The following is a 23,966-nucleotide window of genomic DNA, read 5'->3' as shown; positions in this document are numbered from 1 at the left end:
TTATACTCCAAGGGCTACCCCCTATATTTTGTTTTATATAAATTTTAAATATATGTCAAAGTCATATAATAGAAATGATTTTTTGCTTTGATTTCTTTTAATCCTGATCTACATTTCTTGATTCTTGTTGGCCCAACAAAATAGAACATGTGAAAGTAAACCAAAGTCACCCAACCCAACCTTTTAGGGATGTATATATATATATATATATATATATATATATATATATATATATATATATATATATATATATATATATATATATATATATATATATATATATATATATATATATATTCTGTTTTTGTATATAGAGATAAGATAGTTGTGATTAATTATTGAGGTCTATTTGTGCAATTTTGATTCAGTGAACTAGTATCAAACCAAAAGACAAATAAAAATCAGAGGCATTTTTTTCATAGCGTATGTTTGAGTAAAAAAATCGTCGACAATTTGAACTTTAGGAGTTTCAAACAATGGCAGTAACAAAAATATATTTTCCACGGCAGTGGGTGGGGGTGGTTACTTTTTGGCTCCACCCTCGCAGCTCCAGGGGCCGAAGCTGTTGATGCCGCTAAGGGAGGTCGGGCTCTTCATCCACTCTAGTACCTGCAGGGGTGAGGAGAGGTGTACGTTAGGTTAACATATATGAGAGGTGTACGTTAGGTTAACATATATGAGAGGTGTACGTTAGGTTAACATATATGAGAGGTGTACGTTAGGTTAACATATATGAGAGGTGTACGTTAGGTTAAAATATACGAGAGGTGTACGTTAAGTTAACATATAGTCAAACTCAGAGGTAGCTAAAGATTGATAGCATGGGGATATGGAAAAAAACGCATTTTTTTTATTACACTATTTAGGATACTTTAATTTTAAATATATTAATTGTAAAAAATATATAGAAAATTAAAGTTCTGTGTTAGACCTAGCGATCCATTAGACATGACGTAGAGTTCATATGTTTTCTCGGAAAATGAAGGGATAGTGTAGTCAGCACTATGTCCAGCCGCTTTAACTTCCCTAAAGTTAGTGATGTACCCATTAGAGCTGGATGGACTCAGGGACGTCCTACATTCACGGATCCTAATCAAGATCCGAACTCGAGACATTCGGGCTAGTAGTCAAACGCTATACCATTCGACCATACCGTCTGTTAATAAAAAAAAAACCATTTCCCCTATTTTTTTCTGTCCCTACTTTATATCCTTCACGTAACCCACACCTGCTTTATGCTCTAATTCTGTGAACGATTCATGACCCATAAACCTACCTCACAACACCACAATGACCCATAAACCTACCTGACATAACACCACAGTGACCCATAAACCTACCTGGTTAAAACACCACAATAGCACATAAACCTACCTGACAACACCACAATAACACATAAACCTACCTGACATAACACCACAATAGCACATAAACCTACCTGACATAACACCATTATGACCCATAAACCTACCTGACAACACCACAATGAACCATAAACCTACCTGGCTAGGTGTAACGATGTAGACGTCATCTATGGTCAGCAGGTAATCGATGAACCTGTCCAAACCATCCAGGTTGTGTTCAGTGTTGAACCAGCGGGCGTGGACAAAAATACCAAACGGTGCACGGTTGGAGCTGTAGTACCGCCTGCAAACATCAAACATCAGACATCAGACATCAGACATCAAACATCAGACATCAAACATCAAACATCAACATCAAATATCAGACATCAAACAGCAAACATCAAACATCAGACATCAAACAGCAAACATCAAACATCAGACATCAGACATCAAACATCAAACATCAGACATCAAACAGTCAACGTTTAGTCTTATTGGTTACACTAAACCTCCACCGAGGACATCACCACTACACGAAAACCTCACATAAATCCATTGGGCATTTCACTAGCAACTCTTCCCGATAAAAGAAAAATAAACAACTGGTACAGAAAAATAGACAGCGAGGAATAAAGACAGCTAGGATTTGAAAAAAAAATATGAGCCCTGCTGGAGAATTTATGAAGAAGGGTGAAAGCTAAGGTAGATATCTTGGAAACTACCAGGACGAAGATCTATAATTAACAGGGCAAGAAAAAGAGGTCGATCGAACAAGAACTGGAGACGCGACCATGACACGAAGATGATAAGATACACATGAGGACATTTAGAGAGACTAGCCCTGGACAGAGATGGCTGGAAATCTCTTGTCCCAGTAGGGGACGACCGGGCAACCTAACCAAACCTAACCTATATACCTTTATATTGCAAAGTTAATGTTTTCGCCATTATTTGTTTTTGGGAAATTATGATGTCCAGGTAATATACGTGGGAGGGGGTTTATGGCTGGGGGGGGGGGGGGAGTCCAGGGATTTTACGTCCCCGGGGGTGGGGGTATATGTCCAAAGGGGCTATGTTCGGAGGTTTAAGTCCAGAAAGGAATTTGGTCGAGGTGAGGAGTAGTTATTTATATCCAGGCACTCTTTTTCTTTGTCCTTAATTTTAATGTTGAAAGGGATTCCCTCCAACACAATTAAGTATACGTGTCAACTGAGTATGCGCCATTTAGGCCGTTGACTCCAATTTCACTCTGCTTTTCTTGACCAATGGGCTATGTTCTAGTGTTTATTTCCAGTTTTTGTATATTCGGATACCAACATGGTCCATGAAACAATGGAAACCGCAGGCGAGAATGACAGACAGGAACATTACCTGAAATTTGACTTGAGGTATTCCAAAGTTTCCTCAGCGTCCCCGGTGGCACTACATCCATCCGGCATAGCACAAGAATGGCCATCCAGCCCAAACCAGCGTTGGACCTAGGGGAGGTTTTTAAAAATAGTTATATAAAACAGATTATTATTATGAAGCTATGCATAAAAATTGTATCTTTTTACTTTCTCGCATATACGAAGTATATAGAAAGTATTGTAATCGTGCACAAAAATCAATTGAAATTTTAACAATTTTCACCGTATTACACCTCAGTCCTTCATCACATCCGAAGTATAGAGGACTTACTTTAATCGGGCAAAAATTATCAATCCAGATTTATCAAAATTAAGAGGTTTTATGCGTAATTCAGTCTGAAAAACTGGGCTTTGCAATTCTGTCCGTATGTCTGTGTGTGTGTGTGTGTGTCTGTCCGTGTGTAAACACGATAACTTGAGTACCGTTACAGCTAGGTTGATGAAATTTCATATATAAGTATTTTATCAAAATCGTAGATCCGTATCAACTTTTGAGCGATTTCCGATAACCGGAAGTGGTACTTTTTCTACTTTGAATTTTTCTAAAGCCTATAATTTGAGTACTATTTCAGATAGATAAATGAAATTTCACATGTAAGTATAAAATCTAATTCTCTACCTTCTGTCAAATTTTGAGTAATTTCCGTTGCCCGGAAGTACTAAGTTACGCTACTTCCGATTTCTCAAAAAACTAATGTAAATTTTTAAAGTACTAATAATATTGCGCACTATTATGCACTTTTTTATTTGGCGTTCACTTGGTGTGCAATCTTTTTTCTACGAGATTTTATTCTATTTTTAAAACTTTAAGTATTTAAAATGGATTAAAAATCATGTCTATAGCCCGAGTTCCCATCCCCTGTTATTTTATATAAGAATATTCGAGAAAGTTTAGGGGAGATCACTCCCGGTTTATTTTCTTCTCTTTTTAAAAGTTCAATAAACTGCATGATGACCCATGGGTAGTCTTTAAACAAAAGGGAAGGGTGATGTGCAGTTTTTCAGCTTGAAAACGTTCAGTCAATATTTTCCAAAGCTAATTATTTAATGTAATCTATAAATCTATTTCATAGTAATTTTTTAGGCGTATTTGGTAACCTAACAAAAGTCTAATAGGGCTTGTAAGTAGGTCACAACTTCTCGTGCTCGTGCTTGCCAGCTAGTAGATTTCGAGACCATAGACTTACAAGCTCTATAGCCTAATTTCCAGAGTGCTATTTATATCGTCTTGACCTTTACCGGAAACAGCCATGACATTTAATTTTAATTCCCTAGTCGTGATCAACTACAAAATTTAACTTGTAAAACCCAAATTCCAGGTAAACCTACAGGTATCTCCCAGAGTCCAGGGTACTGTTTGGTGGGGCAGGGTCCGTGTTGGCAGTAGGTGTGGCTGGGGGTGTAGTCCAGGGTGAAGGGCCAGACGGGGTCACCCACCTCCTGCTCAGAGCCAGTGAACATGGACGTGTCGTAGCTGAGGTACAAATAGCAAGCGCCGCGTGAAGAATACAAAACAAACGTCGGTTCACTTAGCAAATAATTCGCCTTGAGAATGACTTCTCTTTGAAATGGCATATCCGACTAAAACAAAAACTCTACATCAGAGATACAATGTTAAATTTTAAATTAAAAAAAAACCTGTTTGAAATAAACTAAAACTTAATAACAGTTTAGAAAATCTGAATATTCAAAGATTTTTTTTTTTTTACGCACAGTTGCATCAAAAGAACTCGCTTAAAATCTCACAACTAGACATCCTAAAGTACATCCAAACACTTCAATTTAACAGTCTAAGTAAGAAACTTTAATCCAACCTTATTACAAATAAACGTATAGATACCTTCATCTTTTGGGCTACACAATATCCGAGTCACAAAAAACTGTAGTTACTTTAATAAAACGCGCGTCCCCAACAGAAAACCCGCGACACTTACTAAAAATCTGCGTCACTTGCATCAAAAGCGCGTTACTTACAGAACGCCTACGTCCCCTACTGAAAACCTGCGTCACTTCCATAAAACCTGCATCACTTCCATAAAACCCGCGTCACTTCCATAAAACCTGCGTCTCTTCCATAAAACCCTGTCACTTACTAAAAACCCCTGTCACTTTCATAAAACCCACGTCACTTCCATAAAACCTGCGTCTCTTCCATAAAACCCTGTCACTTACTAAAAACCCCTGTCACTTCCATAAAACCCGCGTCACTTCCATAAAACCTGCGTCACTTCCATAAAACCTGCGTCACTTCCATAAAACCCACGTCACTTCCATAAAACCTGAGTCAATTCCATAAAACCTGCGTCACTTCCATAAAACCTGCGTCACTTCCATAAAACCTGCGTCACTTCCATAAAACCTGCGTCACTTCCATAAAACCTGCGTCACTTCCATAAAACCTGCGTCACTTACTGAAAACCCGCGTCACTTCCATAAAACCTGCGTCACTTCCATAAAACCTGCGTCACTTCCATAAAACCTGCGTCACTTCCATAAAACCTGCGTCACTTACTGAAAACCCGCGTCACTTCCATAAAACCTGCGTCACTTCCATAAAACCTGCGTCACTTCCATAAAACCTGCGTCACTTCCATAAAACCTGCGTCACTTCCATAAAACCTGCGTCACTTACTGAAAACCCGCGTCACTTCCATAAAACCCGCGTCACTTCCATAAAACCTGCGTCACTTCCATAAAACCTGCGTCACTTCCATAAAACCTGCGTCACTTCCATAAAACCTGCGTCACTTCCATAAAACCTGCGTCACTTCCATAAAACCTGCGTCACTTACTAAAAACCCCTGTCACTTCCATAAAACCTGCGTCACTTCCATAAAACGTGCGTCACTTTCATAAAACCTGCGTCACTTACTAAAAACCCCTGTCACTTCCATAAAACCTGCGTCACTTTCATAAAACTTGCGTCACTTTCATAAAATCTGCGTCACTTACTAAAAACCCCTGTCACTTCCATAAAACCTGCGTCACTTTCATTAAACCTGCGTCGCTTACTGAAAACCTACGTCACTTCCATAAAACCTGCGTTACTTCCATAAAACCCTGTCACTTACTGAAACCCCGCATCATAGATGGCGCTGTACATGTTATCTGACCCCAGCTGTAGGAAGGGAACTCTGAAGCCCTTGATGGCCTCACTCGGCAGACCGGCCCGGCTGATCAGGTTCTCCTTCATGCCGCTCGCCTCTTCAAAGAAGTCTTCGTAGGAGGCGGTCGACCACCATGTGTGGGGGAATCTGGGAACAAGCATTGTTAGTGTAGTGTGTGTGTGTGTGGGGGGGGGAACCTGGGAACAAGTATTGTTAGTGTAGTGTGGGGGGGGACCTGGGAACAAGCAGTGTTAGTGTAGTGTGTGGGGAACATAGGACCAATCATTGTTAGTTTGGTGTGTGTGTGGGTGAGGGGGGACCTGGGACCAATCATTGTTAGATTAGTGAGTGTATGGGGGAGGGGGGAACCTAGGAAAAAATCATGGTGGTTAAGTGTGAGGGAACTAGGAACAATCATTGTTAGTTTGGTGTAACCTATTTTCAAAACTAATTTTATACTTAAGCTCTTGACTATCTTTTTCAGGACAACTAAACTAGTCTGCACATTTCATTTTTAAAAAAATATTTTTTTTAATGTGGGTGAAATCAAGTCTTAGCTTAGGGTGAACATTGTTCGAACGGTGAAAAGTTCGTACCCCGGGGTTCATTAACCCCCCCCCCCCCCCCCCAGAGTCTCCTCATAAGTAACGCCCCTGGGGACCTACCTGTGGGAGATGGTGTGACTGGCAATCTCGTTGCCCATGGCATACATCGGGTAGACCAAATCGTACTCAGTGCCGCTACCTGACACGTACATGCAACCTCGGACCTGCGGGTTTAACCAGGGGAAAAACATACGTTGAAATGTGGATTTTATACTAGTAGATCAATGTTTTAACATAGGTTGAAATGTGGATTTTATACTGGTAGACTAATAACTGTATAACATAGGTTAAAATGCGTATTTTATACTGGTAGACTAATGTTTTAACATAGGTTAAAATGTGGATTTTATATTGGTAGACCAATGTTTTAACGTGGGTTAAAATGTGGATTTTATACTGGTAGACTAATGTTTTAACATAGGTTAAAATGTGGATTTAATACTGGTAGACTAATGTTTTAACATAGGTTAAAATGTGGATTTTATACAGTTAGACTAATGTGTAAACCAGGGTTAAAATGTGGATGTTAATACAGGTAAAGCTAGTGTGACAGCATCATGCGGATTTTGTGGATTTTATACAGGTATATACAATGTATAAACATGCATTGAAATTAAGATTTTATACAGATATATACTGTGTAAACATGCTATAATCCTGTAGATGTTATACAGGCATATCTGATGTGCAACATGCATTGATCTGTGGATTACTACAGGCAGAGGCGTAGCGACCCTTCCCGGCGCCCGGGGACATACTTTCAATTTGGCGCCCCCTTGGGAGCAAATTTTCGATTTGCACCCCCCCCCTCGAACTTTTCATTTGCACCCCCCCTCAAACTTTCGATTTGCACCCCCCCCTCGAACTTTTCATTTGCACCCCCCCCCCCCTCAAACTTTCGATTTGCACCCCCCCCTCGAACTTTTCATTTGCACCCCCCCCTCAAACTTTCAATTTGGCGCCCCCCCTAAGGTCGGCGCCCGGGGACATATGTCCCCCCCCCCGCCCCCCCCCCTCGCTACGCTACTGACTACAGGTACTTTCAATGTGTACCTGTGCGTTAAAATGTGGATGTATACAAGGGAATCCATTGTATAAGCATGCATTTAAATCAAGATTTTATACATTAAGTCTATTAGAAAACGTGTTCAAAGTTGAAGTAAAATTCCGTGTGTAAACTAGAAAAATTAATTTTTTTGCAAAGAAGAAGGCAGCAAGACTAAACTGAATTGAATTTGTTTTAAATCACTGTTTTGATCGGAGTTAGGATAAAGGTTTGGGCCAAGTTAGGGATAGGGTGTGGATGATAATCAGGGTTTGCCATAGGTATATTAACCAGGGTTGACTGATTCGATTTTTTCTCCGAAGGGGGTCAGGATTATGCCATGTATTTCTATACAAAAATTTATCTTTTCTATTTAATCAGATGAGGCGTGGGGGGGGGGGGGGGGAAGGAGTGGGTGTTGGACGTGCATTTGGGAAGGTCAACGTGTCCCAGGAGAGATGCCTGAGATATACTCATGTTAGCCTCGGGGTTAGATATTTGTCTAGTTTTAAGGCCGAAAGGTATTAATACGATAGGGATGTTATTTTAAAAAAAAACTGATTCAAAGACGACTTCTCGGTATTTGTTTTTCAATAAAAGGCTAATGTAAACCTTCCAACAGATACAATGTGTACAATAAACACGCGTACGTACAGGACAGCCGTTAGGGTTGTAGCGACAGTGTGTACAACAAACACGCGTACGTACAGGACAGCCGTTAGGGTTGTAGCGACAATGTGTACAATAAACACGCGTACGTACAGGACAGCCGTTAGGGTTGTAGCGACAGTGTGTACAACAAACACGCGTACGTACAGGACAGCCGTTAGGGTTGTAGCGACAATGTGTACAACAAACACGCGTACGTACAGGACAGCCGTTAGGGTTGTAGCGACAATGTGTACAACAAACACGCGTACGTACGGGACAGCCGTTAGGGTTGTAGCGACAGTGTGTACAACAAACACGCGTACGTACGGGACAGCCGTTAGGGTTGTAGCGACAGTGTGTACAACAAACACGCGTACGTACAGGACAGCCGTTAGGGTTGTAGCGACAATGTGTACAACAAACACGCGTACGTACAGGACAGCCGTTAGGGTTGTAGCGACAATGTGTACAACAAACACGCGTACGTACAGGACAGCCGTTAGGGTTGTAGCGACAATGTGTACAAAAAACACGCGTACGTACAGGACAGCCGTTAGGGTTGTAGCGACAATGTGTACAACAAACACGCGTACGTACAGGACAGCCGTTAGGGTTGTAGCGACAATGTGTACAACAAACACGCGTACGTACAGGACAGCCGTTAGGGTTGTAGCGACAATGTGTACAATAAACACGCGTACGTACAGGACAGCCGTTAGGGTTGTAGCGACAATGTGTACAACAAACACGCGTACGTACAGGACAGCCGTTAGGGTTGTAGCGACAATGTGTACAATAAACACGCGTACGTACAGGACAGCCGTTAGGGTTGTAGCGACAATGTGTACAACAAACACGCGTACGTACAGGACAGCCGTTAGGGTTGTAGCGACAATGTGTACAATAAACACGCGTACGTACAGGACAGCCGTTAGGGTTGTAGCGACAATGTGTACAACAAACACGCGTACGTACAGGACAGCCGTTAGGGTTGTAGCGACAATGTGTACAATAAACACGCGTACGTACAGGACAGCCGTTAGGGTTGTAGCGACAATGTGTACAATAAACACGCGTACGTACAGGACAGCCGTTAGGGTTGTAGCGACAATGTGTACAATAAACACGCGTACGTACAGGACAGCCGTTAGGGTTGTAGCGACAATGTGTACAACAAACACGCGTACGTACAGGACAGCCGTTAGGGTTGTAGCGACAATGTGTACAACAAACACGCGTACGTACAGGACAGCCGTTAGGGTTGTAGCGACAATGTGTAAAACAAACACGCGTACGTACAGGACAGCCGTTAGGGTTGTAGCGACAATGTGTACAAAAAACACGCGTACGTACAGGACAGCCGTTAGGGTTGTAGCGACCTGGTCTAAACAGCCGCTGGTAGTAACCGTAGAAGGCACCGGAAATTTCGTCATCAAAGGTCAGCATGACCATCTGGGGCGTGGAAGAGGGTGACAGCCCGTGGGGTATGGCGGTGCCCGGGCAGTAGCAGCTGGGCAGTTGGCAGCTGGACGGGTCACAGTCTGGGGAAGTGATGTGACATTGACATAATAGTGACATGACAGTGATATGGCAGTGACTTGATAGTTACATAACTGTGACATGATAGCGACATAATAGTGACATGATAGTGACATCATAGTGACATGATAGTGACATGACAGTGACATGGTAGTGACATGACAGTGACATGACAGTGACATGACAGTGACATGACAGTGACATCATAGTGACATCATAGTGACATCATAGTGACATCATGGTGACATCAAAGTGACATGACAGTGACATGACAGTGGTATGCCAGTGACATGAAAGTGACATGAAACTGACATGACACTGACATGTCAGTGACACGATAGCGACATGATAACGACATGACAGTGACCTCATAGTGACATGAAAGTGACATCATTGTGACATGATATTGACATGACATTGACTTATTAGTGGCATGATAGTTAGTGACATGGCCGAACTAGCTTCACAATTTTCATATTTTTAGAAAGTTTAAAAAAAACAGTAATTAATATAATATGAACCCAACACGTTTAATTTAAGATGTAAATTGATTTCCGATTTACAGGCATATATGTTTATTTATCTATGTATTACATAATATATAAATGATCCGTTAAACCGTCAAAAAATCTACGACAGACAGCTGTGTATGTTAGGAAATCCCCGTTATCGTGCAAATACTGTATTCTATCATAATATTAGAAAATCTTTATCGTGCAAATGCTGTATTCTATCATAATATTAGAAAATCTTTATCGTGCAAATGCTGTATTCTATCATAATATTGGGAAATTACTTTATCGTGCAAATGCTGTATACTTTCATAATATTAGGAAATTTTTATCGTGCAAATGCTGTATTCTATCATAATATTTTCACCACATTGGACAGGTCACTGTACTGTCACATACATAATTACCACATCATACAGCTAAACTTATCACACCAGTCAACAACGCAGCCGCATCTTTCATACAAACTTACTACACAAAAAAACCTATCACACCAACAATCGAATAAAAACGACCTCACCAACGTAATACTAAACTAACCACCTTACCAAACCAAAAAACCAACCATCATATCAACCCCCACCTCCCCTCAACCTACCACCGACATCCCCCCTCATTCTACCAAACTTACCAATCAAACCAACCATCCTACCAAGACCCCACATCCTACGAAGCCCCCCCCCCCCCCATTCTACCAAACTTCAACTTATCAAGCCACCATACTACCAACCCAACAATTCTACTAAACTTACCAAACTAACCAACCATCCAAACAAACCCCCCCCCCCCCACCCTACCAAACTTACCACCATCTTGAGCCTGTAGATTTGACGACGCTGACCTAGAAATGGGCTCTGACTTCCCGGAGGTGCTCTTGGGTTTTTTGGCCGTGCTCTTCTCCGACTTTTTACTCCCACTCTCCTCCTCTCCCCCCTCCTTGGGCTCCGATGGGATGTGGGGCTGGAACACGGGCTTCTTGATGCTCTCTGGGTCAGCCCACTGGCTGGGGCTTATGCCGTTGGGTCTCCACCAGGGTTTGCCCCCTGAGGCTGCTTGACTTATCCAGGAACTTTCTGTGTGGGATAGTGTGAGGTTGTTGAGATTTGGGGTAGTGTGGGGGTGTTGAGATTTGGGGTAGTGTGGGGGTGTTGAGATTTGGGGTAGTGTGGGGGTGTTGAGATTTGGGGTAGTGTGGGGGTGTTGAGATTTGGGGTAGTGTGGGGGTGTTGAGATTTTGGGGTAGTGTGGGGGTGTTGAGATTTTGGGGTAGTGTGGGGTATTGAGATTTGGGGCAAGTGTGGGGTGTTGAGATTTTGGGGTAGTGTGGGGTGTTGAGATTTTGGGGTAGTGTGGGGGTGTTGAGATTTTGGGGTAGTGTGGGGTGTTGAGATTTGGGGCAAGTGTGGGGTGTTGAGATTTTGGGGTAGTGTGGGGTGTTGAGATTTGGGGTAGTGTGAGGGTGTTGAGATTTTGGGGTAGTGTGGGGGTGTTGAGATTTGGGGCAAGTGTAAGGTGTTGAGATTTGGGGCAAGTGTGGGGTGTTGAGATTTGGGGTAGTGTGGGGGTGTTGAGATTTGGGGTAGTGTGGGGGTGTTGAGATTTGGGGTAGTGTGGGGGTGTTGAGTTTTGGGATAGTATGGGGTGTTGAATTTTAGGATAGTGTGGGGTGTTGGGATAGTGTGGGGGTGTTGGGATAGTGGGGGAGTGAGTGTTGAGCTTTGGGATAAGTGGGGTGTTGAGTTTTTGGATAGTGTGAATGTGTTGAGATGGGATAATGTGGGGGGGGGGGGGATGGGGAAATTTGGGGTAGTTTGTGTGTGTTGAGATTTGGAGGAGTGTGGGTGTGGATATTTGGGATAGAGATGGGTGGGGGTGATCAGATTTGGGATCGTGTGGTGCGTTGAGATTTGGGAAAGTGTGGAGGTTTTGAGATGGGATAATGTAGGGATTTGGAGATTTGGGGTAGTGTGGGGTGTTGAGATTTGGGATAATGTTATCAGATGAGCTTTGTGAGGGGTACTGTGGGGTATTGAGATTTGAGATTGTGGGCGGGGGGGGGGATGTTGAAATTTGAAATGGTGTTGAGTTGTGGGATATTCTCAAGAGTTATTAATATTTTTTTAAAAAGCCATTTTGTTGTGTGTTGATTGTTCTATACGGATAGTTATTGGAATAATCAAGTTTTTAAAAATGGGATATTGTTAGATGTCGCGTTTTATTGTTCTGCTTTAGTTGGCACCTTTCCTAATAACCTTTTAATGACATTTCAGGAAAGTGGAGTTTTCTGTTTTTGATATTATTTGTGTTTATTTTTCTTACATGTACGTATGTCGAACTTAGTAAAACTGTCATAGATTTTTTGAAAGCATTAGCCGTTTCTAATTGAAGTAAATTTTATGATGTCATTTTGTGTTACAAGATTGTTGCAGATTGTGAGAGAAACACAAGATTTAATTGTTCGCGGATTTATCGTGTTCACTACTACGCTATTGTAACGGTTTTACGTAACACTTGGTCGTCAAGTGACATTCACGTGAGTTTTTTTTTCTTTTCGCTTATAAAAAAGTTTTGGGGCAACTCAATAAAGCTTGTAAACATGGAAGGTAAGTATCAATTAAAAATGAGTGGACTCTAGAAGTACCCTATACTACCTTCGCAATGCCTCCTCTCCGTACTAAGTTTTGATGATAATGATAATATGAAATGAGAGTTGTCACCCTTGTTTTGGCCTTACTTGTTTGTAAAGAAAAATAAATAAATAAATAAAAACAACTCACCAACACCCTATTTATGTGTGTTTTGTTAACGGCATGGCAGCTATCTTTACATAATAAAACAACTAACCAAGGCCGTAATAGGGCTGGTAAGTAGGTCACCAACCAGTTCTACGGCTCAATAAAACCTGCATGAGCCATAGAACTGGTTGGTGACTTACTTACCAGCCCTATTGTGTGTGTTTGTAAACGGTATGGCGGCCATCTTTACAATATGAAAACAAATCACCATCCCCCTAATTGAGCGTGTTTTTTAACGGTGTGGCAGCCATCTTTAAAAATAAAAACAACTCACCACCGCCCCAGTCTATCTTCGAGATGGAAGCACTAGCGCTGTGTCCGCTACTGGCACTGTGTCCGCTACTGGCACTGTGTCCGCTACTGGCACTTTGTCCGCTACTTGCGCTCTTTCCACTATGGCCGCTGTGTGCTTGTTCGCCGTGTCCGTGGTCGCCGTGTCCGTGGTCGCCGTGTCCACTCTCGCCCTCACTGTAGTCGCTGCTCTCGCCGTGACTGCTGCCGTGGCTGGAACCGGAAGTCTCCTGCAGACGATCTTCACTGCCGGAGCAGTCCGCATTGTGAGGCCAGTCGCATGTCTGGCTGCTGACGCTGAAAATGGAATGGAGAACTTGGTAAAAGTTTCCTGTTTAGATCTAACGATCCGTTGGGCAGATGAAGTAGAGTTTATATGTTTCTTGACCTCGGCATACGAAGGGATGGTGTGGTGAGCACTCTGACCAGCAGCCGTTACTTTCCAATTAGAGCTATGTATTTTTACCTCGGCATATTAAGTGATCATTTAGTCAGCATTATGCCTTTACTGTCCCTAACGTGAGTTAGGTACCCATCAGAGCTGGGTGGACGCATGGACTTGAACCCGGAATCAAATTACAGACTTTGGAGTTAGCAGTCTGGCGCTCAACCGCAATGCCACACCGTCCCACAATGGGCGAGTTAGATATTAAATTATTCTGATTAATCAGCTGGGTACAAAGGCGTAGCGACCCTTCCCGGCGCCCGGGGACAGACTTTTAAGATTTCGATTTGCACCCCTCCCCCTCAAACTTTCGATTTACACCCCCCTCAAGATTTCGATTTGCACCCCCCCCCTCAAACTTTCGATTTGCATCCCCCCCTCAACCTTTCAATTTATTTTTCCAACCCATTTTGGCGCCCCCTAATGTCGGCGCCCGGGGATATATGTCCCCCGCCCCCCCCCCCCCCTCGCTACGCTACTGGCTTGGTATGTAAATGACACAAGCGATACCTGCAGACCACAATTGGAGGAAGAATCTCCACCACCCCCACTCACCCCCCCCCAGATGCAAGTCTACCGCCTTCCACCTCCCCTTTCCACCAACTCCCCCCTCAAAAATGCCGAAAATGGTCATTTTTTTTTACATATTGCAAAAAAGGAGGATCTACACAGAAGAGAATAAACATCTTTTGGCCTAGAGAAGACTTGGTAAGAAGAGATCTACATAGTCATTTTACAGTTCTAACTAAACGTGAGGCGTGTAAACTATGGTGGTTTGTTGGTTTGGTATACTGTGACGTCACTTGGTCGGGTGTCAGTCGGTGCGGTTAATAAGGGTGTCACCCTTCTCCCCTACTATTTTGATACCAATAAATAAAGTATTGTTTTAATGGTAAATTTTACGATTGTTTACCTCGTGGGGTTACCCCATTACGCCTCTGTTGGTATATAGATTCTAGTGTCAGGTTGAGGGACTGAGCAAAGAAATGTATTGTAAACTGACTTATTTCTCCATATTTTTAGTGTTTACTTCTGTTATTTAGAATGGCTGTATGCATTAGTTTTAAAATATTCTCTTTTTTAACTCAAATCTTTGCAATTATTTTAATGAAAATGTTACAAATTATTTTCTCTTTCCGATTTTTTTTTTTGTTTTACTAAAGATCACACATTTTTGTCAATAGCATACATAGTGTGTGGTTGTTTATTAATGTGTGTGCTAGGGAAGGGGTAGAGAAGGTGGTATAAAACAAATGCATTCGATTTATAAAATAAAGTATAGGCTACATGAAAATAAAAACGCCAGTCTAGGATTTCATTCAGCAGCTTATAAAGAGTGACGAATTTTTTTACTCTTTTCTTATACCATTGAATGTCTTGTAGGTCAGTTTAGTAGGTCAGTTTGGTAGGTTAGTATTGTAGGTCAGTTTAGTAAGTCAGTGTTGTAGATCAAGCTAGTATGCCATTCTGGTATGTCAAGCTAGTATGTCATTCTGGGTGTCTTTCTTTTCTTCTTCGATTTCTAGTTTTTATTTTTCTGTTTTTGATAATTTAAAAAAATAAAATAAAACCACATGTTTTTTTTTTTAAATTTAAATAGTAGTGTATAATTTATTTTCTCCGTTTAAGTGCATTATTACATAAAAACTTGTTATTAAAACGTTTTTATGAAATTTTTTTTATTACTTTACATGTTTTTTTTTACATGACTAAAAAGTATTGCGCACCTATTGAACGTGATGACGCGCTATTGAACATGAACTTGATGACGCGCTATTGAACTTGATGACTATATTGATATATTTAGCCATTGATAAAGGTTTGTTATTCATTTATCTATAATATTTGACACAAATATATCACAATTTACTGATATTAAAGGCTTGACAATGAGGTTAACTTTTTCGTACATTACTAGCCGCGGGCGATTTTACGTACCTAAAACGATAGATTACCGGAATTATTAATATCCGGTTTTGAAATCATGGACATGGCCATGGCATTTTTTTTAGTTTTAGCAAATCTAGATTCTAGATCAAAAATCTAGAAATCTAGATCTAGAAATCTAGATCTAGAAATCTAGATCTAACTATCAACTAACGTCTAGCCAGATTCTAGATTGACTACATCTAGATTTTTTCTAGATTTATATTAGATCTAGGGTGTTACTATTGGGAAATTGCAAAATGGCGAGGTGGTAAACTGCGAGAAGGGCGCGAAAACCGTCAGTCACATGAACGATATACCATGATATTTGATGCAGATTCATCAAAGACATTTTGTTTATAGTTTACATTGTCCCTAGATATTCTGATGATTTGTCAACTTCACTATCTTTTGTGGCGACTTAAAATACCACCATGTTCGAAAACGCTCGTAATCACACGTTTTGTGTGGAGCTAAATGGGCAGGTGAAGTCCATAGGTAATTAGGTAGGATTGGGAGCTTAATGCATTTACGGAAGCCGCTGTGTCAAGAGCATTGTTAAAAGCACATGAGTTTATAAAGAGCATGCCACCTTGTTAAATTAAACACCAATATAATTTACTGAAATAAACGTCATTTAGATCTAGATCTATTTGTCAGGCAAACCGTCAAAAAAGCCTTAACGCCATAGTGCTTGTCTTGATTTTAGAAAAAAATTACATTATCTTTTTCTTGAATATTAGCCTAAAAATATACATAACAAAGTTACGAATATCTTTTTGAATGTTTTACTGAAACACATCTCCACTGTTTATCCTTTCAAGCCCCACCCCACAATTTTGTGTCAACTGACAACTTCAGACGCTAACATTCTCGTCTTTATTTATATATAAATAAATATATATACATATATTTATTTATATATATGTTACGGTCAAAGCCCGAAGTCGGCCAATGCTAGGATTGGCCGGCCAATCCGCGCATTGGCCAATATCGCCTCCCATAGGTCGGCCAAAGTCCGAAACTTTGCTTCATTTCGGCCTTTGGCCGGCCAATCCGCAGACTGGCCATTGTGGACCGGCCAAAGTCTGAAATAGCTCTTGATTTCGGCCTTTGGCCGGCCAGTCCCGGCCAGTCCGCGGACTGGCCATGGTGGACCGGCCAAAGTCTTAATTAGAAGATCATGAGCAGATTTTGGTTTTTTTTATGCCGGTAGGATCATGAAATTAAGTCTTTATTGATTATTAATTAAAGTAAATGACAGAAACATTCAAATTTTTTATTGTACTATAGTCTCAATCAATCAATATTATCATTTGTTACAACAAGTTGAACTTTTATGGCATTTAGAATTACATAGCAGCTTGTTATTTTTACATTTGCAGCGATTTGTTGTACACTTGGTTGTGCAATTGCAGTGAGTGTAGCCTTGGCCCCCAGTCAATGATTGTGAAGATGCGATGGTTCGTAGTGATTTTTCCTCAGTGCCAACTGACGACAATAATAGCAATTTTTCGTGAAGAATTGAAAACTCACTTCTAGCATACAGTTGTTTTAGAACACCATTTTCCGTTCCTAATTTGTAGAAACCGCCCACGACGCTCATGACAACTGCAATCACGCTTCGGGGATCACCGCGACCTCTGTCAACATCTGGAACACGGATGCGTACATTGTCACCCACTTCACCATCTTTAAATTTTGTATTTGATGTTTTAAGCATCTTAGCACCTTGATTTTGCAAGCCAGTATGAGCTGCTGACCTGTGTTCCATGATGTCTTGTTTGTTGTGACACAATCTGCAGGTAATGTTCCCTCCGTACCCTTCGTCTGCTTCATTGGGTACTCCACAAATAGCATGGACATCTTTGCCACAGGATCCACAAGAATGAGCTGCACTACAATGTTTTTCACAAACTATACAGAATCTGTTGGCCACATTATTGTCACGCAACTGGTCTGGACGTTCCGCCACGGCAGTAGATGTGTGAGCTGAGGATGTAGTTGCATTTATGGCAACCTCCATTTCTTGTTCAATGTTCTCAAGATCTTCCTCTGTAGCTATTTTATTGAGAGCCTCTCTAGGTAGATTTGAAGTGCTAAGTCCCACTTTTGCTTTGCATCCAAACAAGGCTTCGTATGGTGATTGTTGGAGTCCATGTCGCCTTGCATATAGAATGCTATACAAACAAGAGCTAAACAATACGTTACTCACAATGAAACCGCACCCAGAATAATTAAAACGCGATCACAACTTAGTCTAGATACAACATTGGCCAGGACATCCCGGCCAATGCGCGCATTGGCCGGCCAATGTACAAAATACGCTGTCAAGTTTAAGTACTTCCGACTTTGGCCAGTACGTCCCGGCCAGTGCGCGCATTGGCCGGCCAATGTACGAAATACGATCTTAGTTCTAAGTTCTTCGGGCTTTGGCCAAGAGAGCCGGCCAATCCGCGCATTGGCCGGCCAATCCGGGGTTTGGCCACACTTCGGGCTTTGACCATAACATATATATTTATATATATATATATATAAATATATATTTATATATATATATATATATATATATATATATATATATATATATATATATATATATATATATACATATACTTATACATATATATATATATATATATATATATATATATATATATATATATATATATATATATATATATATATATATATATATATACATATACTTATTTATATATATGTATAAATATATATACATATACTTATTTATATATATATATATCAACATCAAATTCAATGTTTTGAATATGTATTCTTTTTTAGGTAAAACTGCTCTCAAAATGCCTAGAAAAAATTCTACAGATAGCAAAGGAAATCATTTAAATCCAACCTCATGTCAGAGCTCTGACACATCATTGGTTTTAGAGTCTACAACACATTCAACTTCAAGCCCAGAGTTAACTAGACATGGAACAAAACAGTGTACTGTAAATACTCCAGCTTCACAAAGTGATATATTACACATGATAGATCAAGCTGCTCAATCTGGCTCACCTAAAGAAATGCTTGAATGTTTTAATCAACTGATACAAACAGAGAACAAAGTTAACCAAGAAAGTTTGGACCAAGGTCTGCTTTTGTCTTGTAGGTATGGTAGAGAGTTTTTGGTTCAGATTCTGATATTTCATGGTGCTAATATTGAGACGAGAGACAAAGATGGCAACACACCGCTTTTGATATGTGCTGAGAAAGGTTTCACTGACATAGCTCTGTTACTGGTTGATAAAGGCGCTGATATCAACAGTTACAACAAAGACGGTGACACGGCACTTTTACTTTCGATCAAAACATCCGGGTCCTCAGAACTGACTAGAAAACTATTTGACAAAAAAGATTTAAAAGTGGACCATAAAAATAAAAAAGGGTATGATGCTTTAATGAAAGCCATTGAAGTTTTAAACTTGTCATTAATGAACATTTTGTTAAAAAAGAAAAGGGTTGTAACTGCTTGTTGCGATTTTACTGTATCAGACAGTGCTGGTAAATTAGCTGAAAAAGTAGGTTTTGAACCCTTTAAATATTTTATAGACCAACAAAAGCTTAATAGAAAAACAACTTTACAAAAAGCAGTTTTAAGGAAAGACAAATACCTCGTTAAGCTTTTATTAGCTAGTCGTGTCGTTGTCTTCAGCGATGGCAATGGAGAAGATAATAATATTGTTTTTGAATTTTTAAAGTCAATACTAGAGAGTAAAAGAGAAATAACAGAAGACGATTTGGATATAGTTCAGATTCTTCTAAAGGCTGGAGCTCCGCTTAAATCTGATTACTGTTACAATAGTTCAGAAGGGGTGTTAAATTTAAGCATAAAGATAGGCAGCTACAATCTAATCGAAATGTTTTGTCGTCATGGTGCGGATGTGAACAAACAAGATTATTACTATAGCAATAAAAATCCCTTGGTTGTAGCCGCTGAGAATGGGAGATGCGATATAATAGACTTGTTACTTAACCATGGAACACAGATCAGCCAAAACTCATGTCCAGCACTTCAGTCTGCAATTGAGCATGAGCAACTAGATTGTGCGAAATTTCTGAAAAAGCGTGGTGCTAAAATAAATGCTTCTGCAGCCCTAATTGCTACTGTAAGTGGTAATAAACTTGAATCATTTGTGTTTTTGACAGAACAATTTAAGCCGGAGGTGTGTTCTCAGATAAGGCAAATAGGAACACAATTATTAAACACAGCTGCCGAAAAGGGATATAAGGAGATGATAAGACTACTAGTGCAAGAAGGTGCCAATGTTAATGCAAGTTATGATGATAAATCACCTTTAATGTCAACTACAGATGCCAGTGTTATGGAACTCTTGATCGAATTAGGTGCCGATGTGAATATGATTATTGAACCATACAGGAATTCCTATTCAGCTCTCAGTTTTATAATAAATGAAAGTCAACGAGGACGAACAAGAGACACTCTGCATGAAAGGGTGAAAGTCCTCCTGGACAATGGGGCAGATGAAAATAACCAAGACAAATTAGGTAACACTCCATTAATGAAAGCTTCAGCAAAATCAGATATGGAAAAAGTTTTACGGGCTCTTCTACAAGCTGGGGCCGATGTCAACCAACAAAATAACAATGGAGAAAGCGCTTTATATTTTGCTGCAAATTTAGAATCTATTGCTAATGCGAAAATCCTTTTGGAGTTTGAGGCAGATATCAATTTAAAAAATAACACTGGACAGACACCGTTATTTAGTTTGGTGTCAAGACTCTGTATGCCAATGATTAAGTTTATGCTGGAAAACAATGCTAATGTAAACGATGTAGATAACAAAGGTAATACTCCTTTGCTTCATGCTTGTTCTTCAAGTTTCAACGACCCATTTGAAGTTGCGAGACTTCTAATAAAAGCAGGGGTGAGTGTCAACCATCAAAACAATGAAGGTTACACACCTCTGATGTTAGCTGCCAAACAACAACACATTGAAACAATGAAAGTATTGTGTGAGGCAGGTGCTGATGTCAATTTAGTTAATGAAAAGAAAAACGAAACTGCTCTATCTGCACTGATTAGCAACAGTCGTACGCAAAGATTTAATAGGCAAAGTGTACTTTTTCTTATAGAAAAAGGAGCTGACAGCTCATGTTTAAGTCCTGATGTTATTCATCAATTAATTTTAAATGAGGAGTTTGCTTGTTTAAAACAAATTATAACCCTAGGTTTAGGGCCAAAAGAAGTTGATAAGGCGTGCCTTAGTTTTGACAGATTAACTGAGAAGAAAGCTTCGCCTATTTTCACATCTCTAAGTTACGGATCTGTCGAGGTTGCTCGGTTTTTAAATGACATTTGGTTTTTGACGCAGTCTGACATATCTCTTGCCTACAATAAACGATTAAGGGAACATCTCTCAGTAAACCAATACAGTTTGCAATTTCTAGACGAGTACCTATCCCAGCCCATGTCTCTACAGAAACTCAGTTTTGTTGTCGTGTCGTCTGCTGTAGGTGCTGATGCTGGAAGGAAAGCACGGGTGGAAAAACTCCCAATTCCAAAAATGTTGCAGGACAAGCTGCTGTTTAAACACGCAGCACAGGCTGAATTGGCAGCTGAGCCTCAAGTCTTAGATATAGCTATGCTGCAGCGGTTAGCAGTGATACACATGTTAAATGCCGGCTTAGGGTACGGCGTATGCCCTGGATATGATGATGAATATTCATCTTTTGAAAATCACAATAGTGATTCGGATTACTAGCCTGTACTTTTTTTTCATTTTGAAACCTAATTTCTTTTGCAAAGCTGCAAATATTTATATCCTTTTTATAATTTAAAAGTTTTAAACTGTCCTTTTTAATATTATGGTGTATAGTATTCTTTATCAAATATTTTCCATTATAGAATGGAAGAAAGATAATTTTGATTGAAACTGACAGTTAATATAGGCTACACTAATGAGTTGTTTTTTTTTCCCATTTTGAGACATATATATATATATATATATATATATATATATATATACAATATTTATCAAAATTTTATAACTGCTAACAGCGAAAGGGTTAAGTGTTTTATTCAACTTTCTTTCAATTTCTTCTAAACATCGAGAAGTGTGAAAAACGTGCACTTAAGCAGCAAATGCTACTTTACTAGAGTATTATTGTTTTATTAAGAGGCCTATATTTTTAGTTTGAAATGGGTGTGAAAACTGCCATTGAGGTGATGCTTATTTCATATGGCATTTCCGATTCCTAGATTAATTCATGACATGCTGTTGTTCAAACATACGCAAGATGTCGATGATGAAGAATAGCTTGTTTGACAAGCTAAGATCTATGACTAGCACAAACATGCTTAAGATGTTAATGATGAAGAATTGCTTGTTGAACAAACTAAGATCTATGACTAGCACAAACATGCTTAAGATGTTGATGATGAAGAATTGCTTGTTGAACAAGCTAAGATCTATGACTAGCACAAACATGCTCAAGATGTTGATGATGAAGAATTGCTTGTTGAACAAACTAAGACCTATGACTAGCACAAACATGCTCAAGATGTTGATGATGAAGAATTGCTTGTTGAACAAACTAAGACCTATGACTAGCACAAACATACTCAAGATGTTGATGATGAAGAATTGCTTGTTGAACAAAGATCAATGACTAGCACAAATATGCTCAAGATTTTTTTTTTTAGTTTAAATAAATTTTTTTTTAACTAAGATCGGTGACTAGCACAAGGTGCTCAAGATGTTTATTTTGAGTTTAAATAATTTTTTGTTGAAAAAATGGGATCAATGTCTAGCACAAACATGCTCAAGATGTTGATAATGATTTTAGAGAAATTCTTGTTAAACAAACATCCATATTTCTATTCCAGTATACAAATTCATTTGCATGAAAGATGTCACTTTGTATGATAAAAATATTTTTATACCGCATTTGTTTAGTTTTATCAAGCTAGTCACATTTAACACATTACATCTTAACAATAGACCAAGTGATATGTAACATTTTAAAAATTGCAATGTTACATAAAATATATGTAAATAACAATTGACGTTGATAAGTAAATTTGTCATGATATAACTAAATTGTACCAGATTTTGTTACACAGAAATTAAAACCCCAGCATGGTGATTAAAATCCTCTCCATGTCTTGATTCATTTAATTGTTTGTGAATTTTGTTTACTTTAAGAAGCTTAGTATATTATATTTTTTTACTTTAATTAAAAGGATGAAAGACATATAGTTTTAAAAATTATCACAAGGTGATGCTTTGTATAGGCCTATGTAAGATTGTATAGGCCTATGTTTCAAAATTTTAGTAATATTCTAGGTTTTAAGTTTAAAGGAGACATCTTAATGAATAGTTATTTTAATTTAAAATTTAATTTAAAAGTGTCTTTAAAACTTCACTTTTGAATAAATATGGCTTAAAATATTGTCATGGAGTATGACTCTTTCTTCTTCTTCGTTCTTAATTTTTAGTGTTGGTAGGGATCGAGCCTTATCTGCCAGAGGGTTTAAACTCGAGACTTTTTTCGAATTTACCAACCATGAGCTTTGCCGACTCGACCATGCTTCCATCACAATTAAGGATTACGTGTCAACTGGTTATGCGCCATTGAGGCCATTGACTCCGATTTCAGCCTGCTTTTCTTTTTGGATTTGCTTCCATAGCCTTTGTCCAACCAAGAACAAACTACAAGGCAGCAGTTGTTTGATTTTGGAGTTGTCTCTCCTAGAAGAGTGGCTGTCCCCAGCTAACGCGCCTCATCTGCCCGAGGGTTCGAACTCGAGACTTTTCGGTTTAGCAACTTTGAGCTCTACCGACTCGACCACGCCGACTAAAAACAAACATAATGAGATACATACAACAACATAATATTAAACATGTTTAACCCCTAAATGCTGGAATTATGTTCCAAGCGTGTAAAAAAATTATTTGTGCCGATTTTCTCTCATACTGACACAGAACTTGAGGTATATAGGGGGGGGGGGGGGTGCGGACCGCATCGGGTGACACCAAGGCAAAAAAAATAGCAACAAAATAGAGAAAAATGATAATTCCACTTAATTAAGTGATTAATTCGAGTGTTAAATAGTCTTTTAAGAGGTGCAAATCGAAAATTGAAAGTTTGTCCACGGGAAGGGTCGCTACGCCTCTGGGGGGTGACAACCGACTTCACTACGCCACTGGGATATAGTAATAGTTAATTTGAATTTTGGACATATTTCTTATGCTGATTAGGGTATGTCGCGACTTGTCCTCAAACTTTCGATTTGCCCCCCCCCCCCCCCCC

The 23,966-nt window shown here is 39.6% G+C and overlaps 2 protein-coding genes across 2 annotated transcripts; one reads left to right on the top strand and one right to left on the bottom strand.

The window, feature by feature from the left end:
• Positions 1-421: 421 nt before the first annotated feature.
• On the bottom strand, positions 422-13,774 carry LOC131929021 (chitin deacetylase 7-like). Its single transcript, XM_059285212.1, has 10 exons — positions 13,767-13,774; positions 13,284-13,597; positions 11,021-11,287; positions 9,517-9,704; positions 6,528-6,631; positions 5,827-6,009; positions 4,085-4,229; positions 2,718-2,824; positions 1,503-1,647; positions 422-609 (listed from the first exon to the last, which is right to left on the bottom strand). The coding sequence occupies exons 1-10, from the start codon at positions 13,772-13,774 to the stop codon at positions 523-525; spliced, it is 1,548 nt and encodes a 515-aa protein (XP_059141195.1). The 3' UTR covers positions 422-522.
• A 1,755-nt stretch (positions 13,775-15,529) lies between these two features.
• On the top strand, positions 15,530-21,577 carry LOC131929017 (ankyrin repeat and KH domain-containing protein mask-like). The gene is made up of 2 exons (XM_059285209.1): positions 15,530-15,564; positions 18,477-21,577. Exons 1-2 carry the CDS (start codon positions 15,531-15,533, stop codon positions 21,413-21,415), a joined length of 2,973 nt encoding a protein of 990 aa, XP_059141192.1. The 5' UTR covers position 15,530; the 3' UTR covers positions 21,416-21,577.
• The last annotated feature ends 2,389 nt before the right edge of the window (positions 21,578-23,966 follow it).

The sequence above is a fragment of the Physella acuta genome, unplaced genomic scaffold (genome assembly GCF_028476545.2).
Source record: "Physella acuta isolate Inbredline_101_S28 unplaced genomic scaffold, ASM2847654v3 ptg001584l, whole genome shotgun sequence".
In the NCBI taxonomy this organism is placed as follows: Eukaryota; Metazoa; Mollusca; class Gastropoda; family Physidae; genus Physella; species Physella acuta.
Note: the sequence above shows the minus strand (reverse complement) of the source record. Positions and strands in the feature narration are given on the sequence as shown.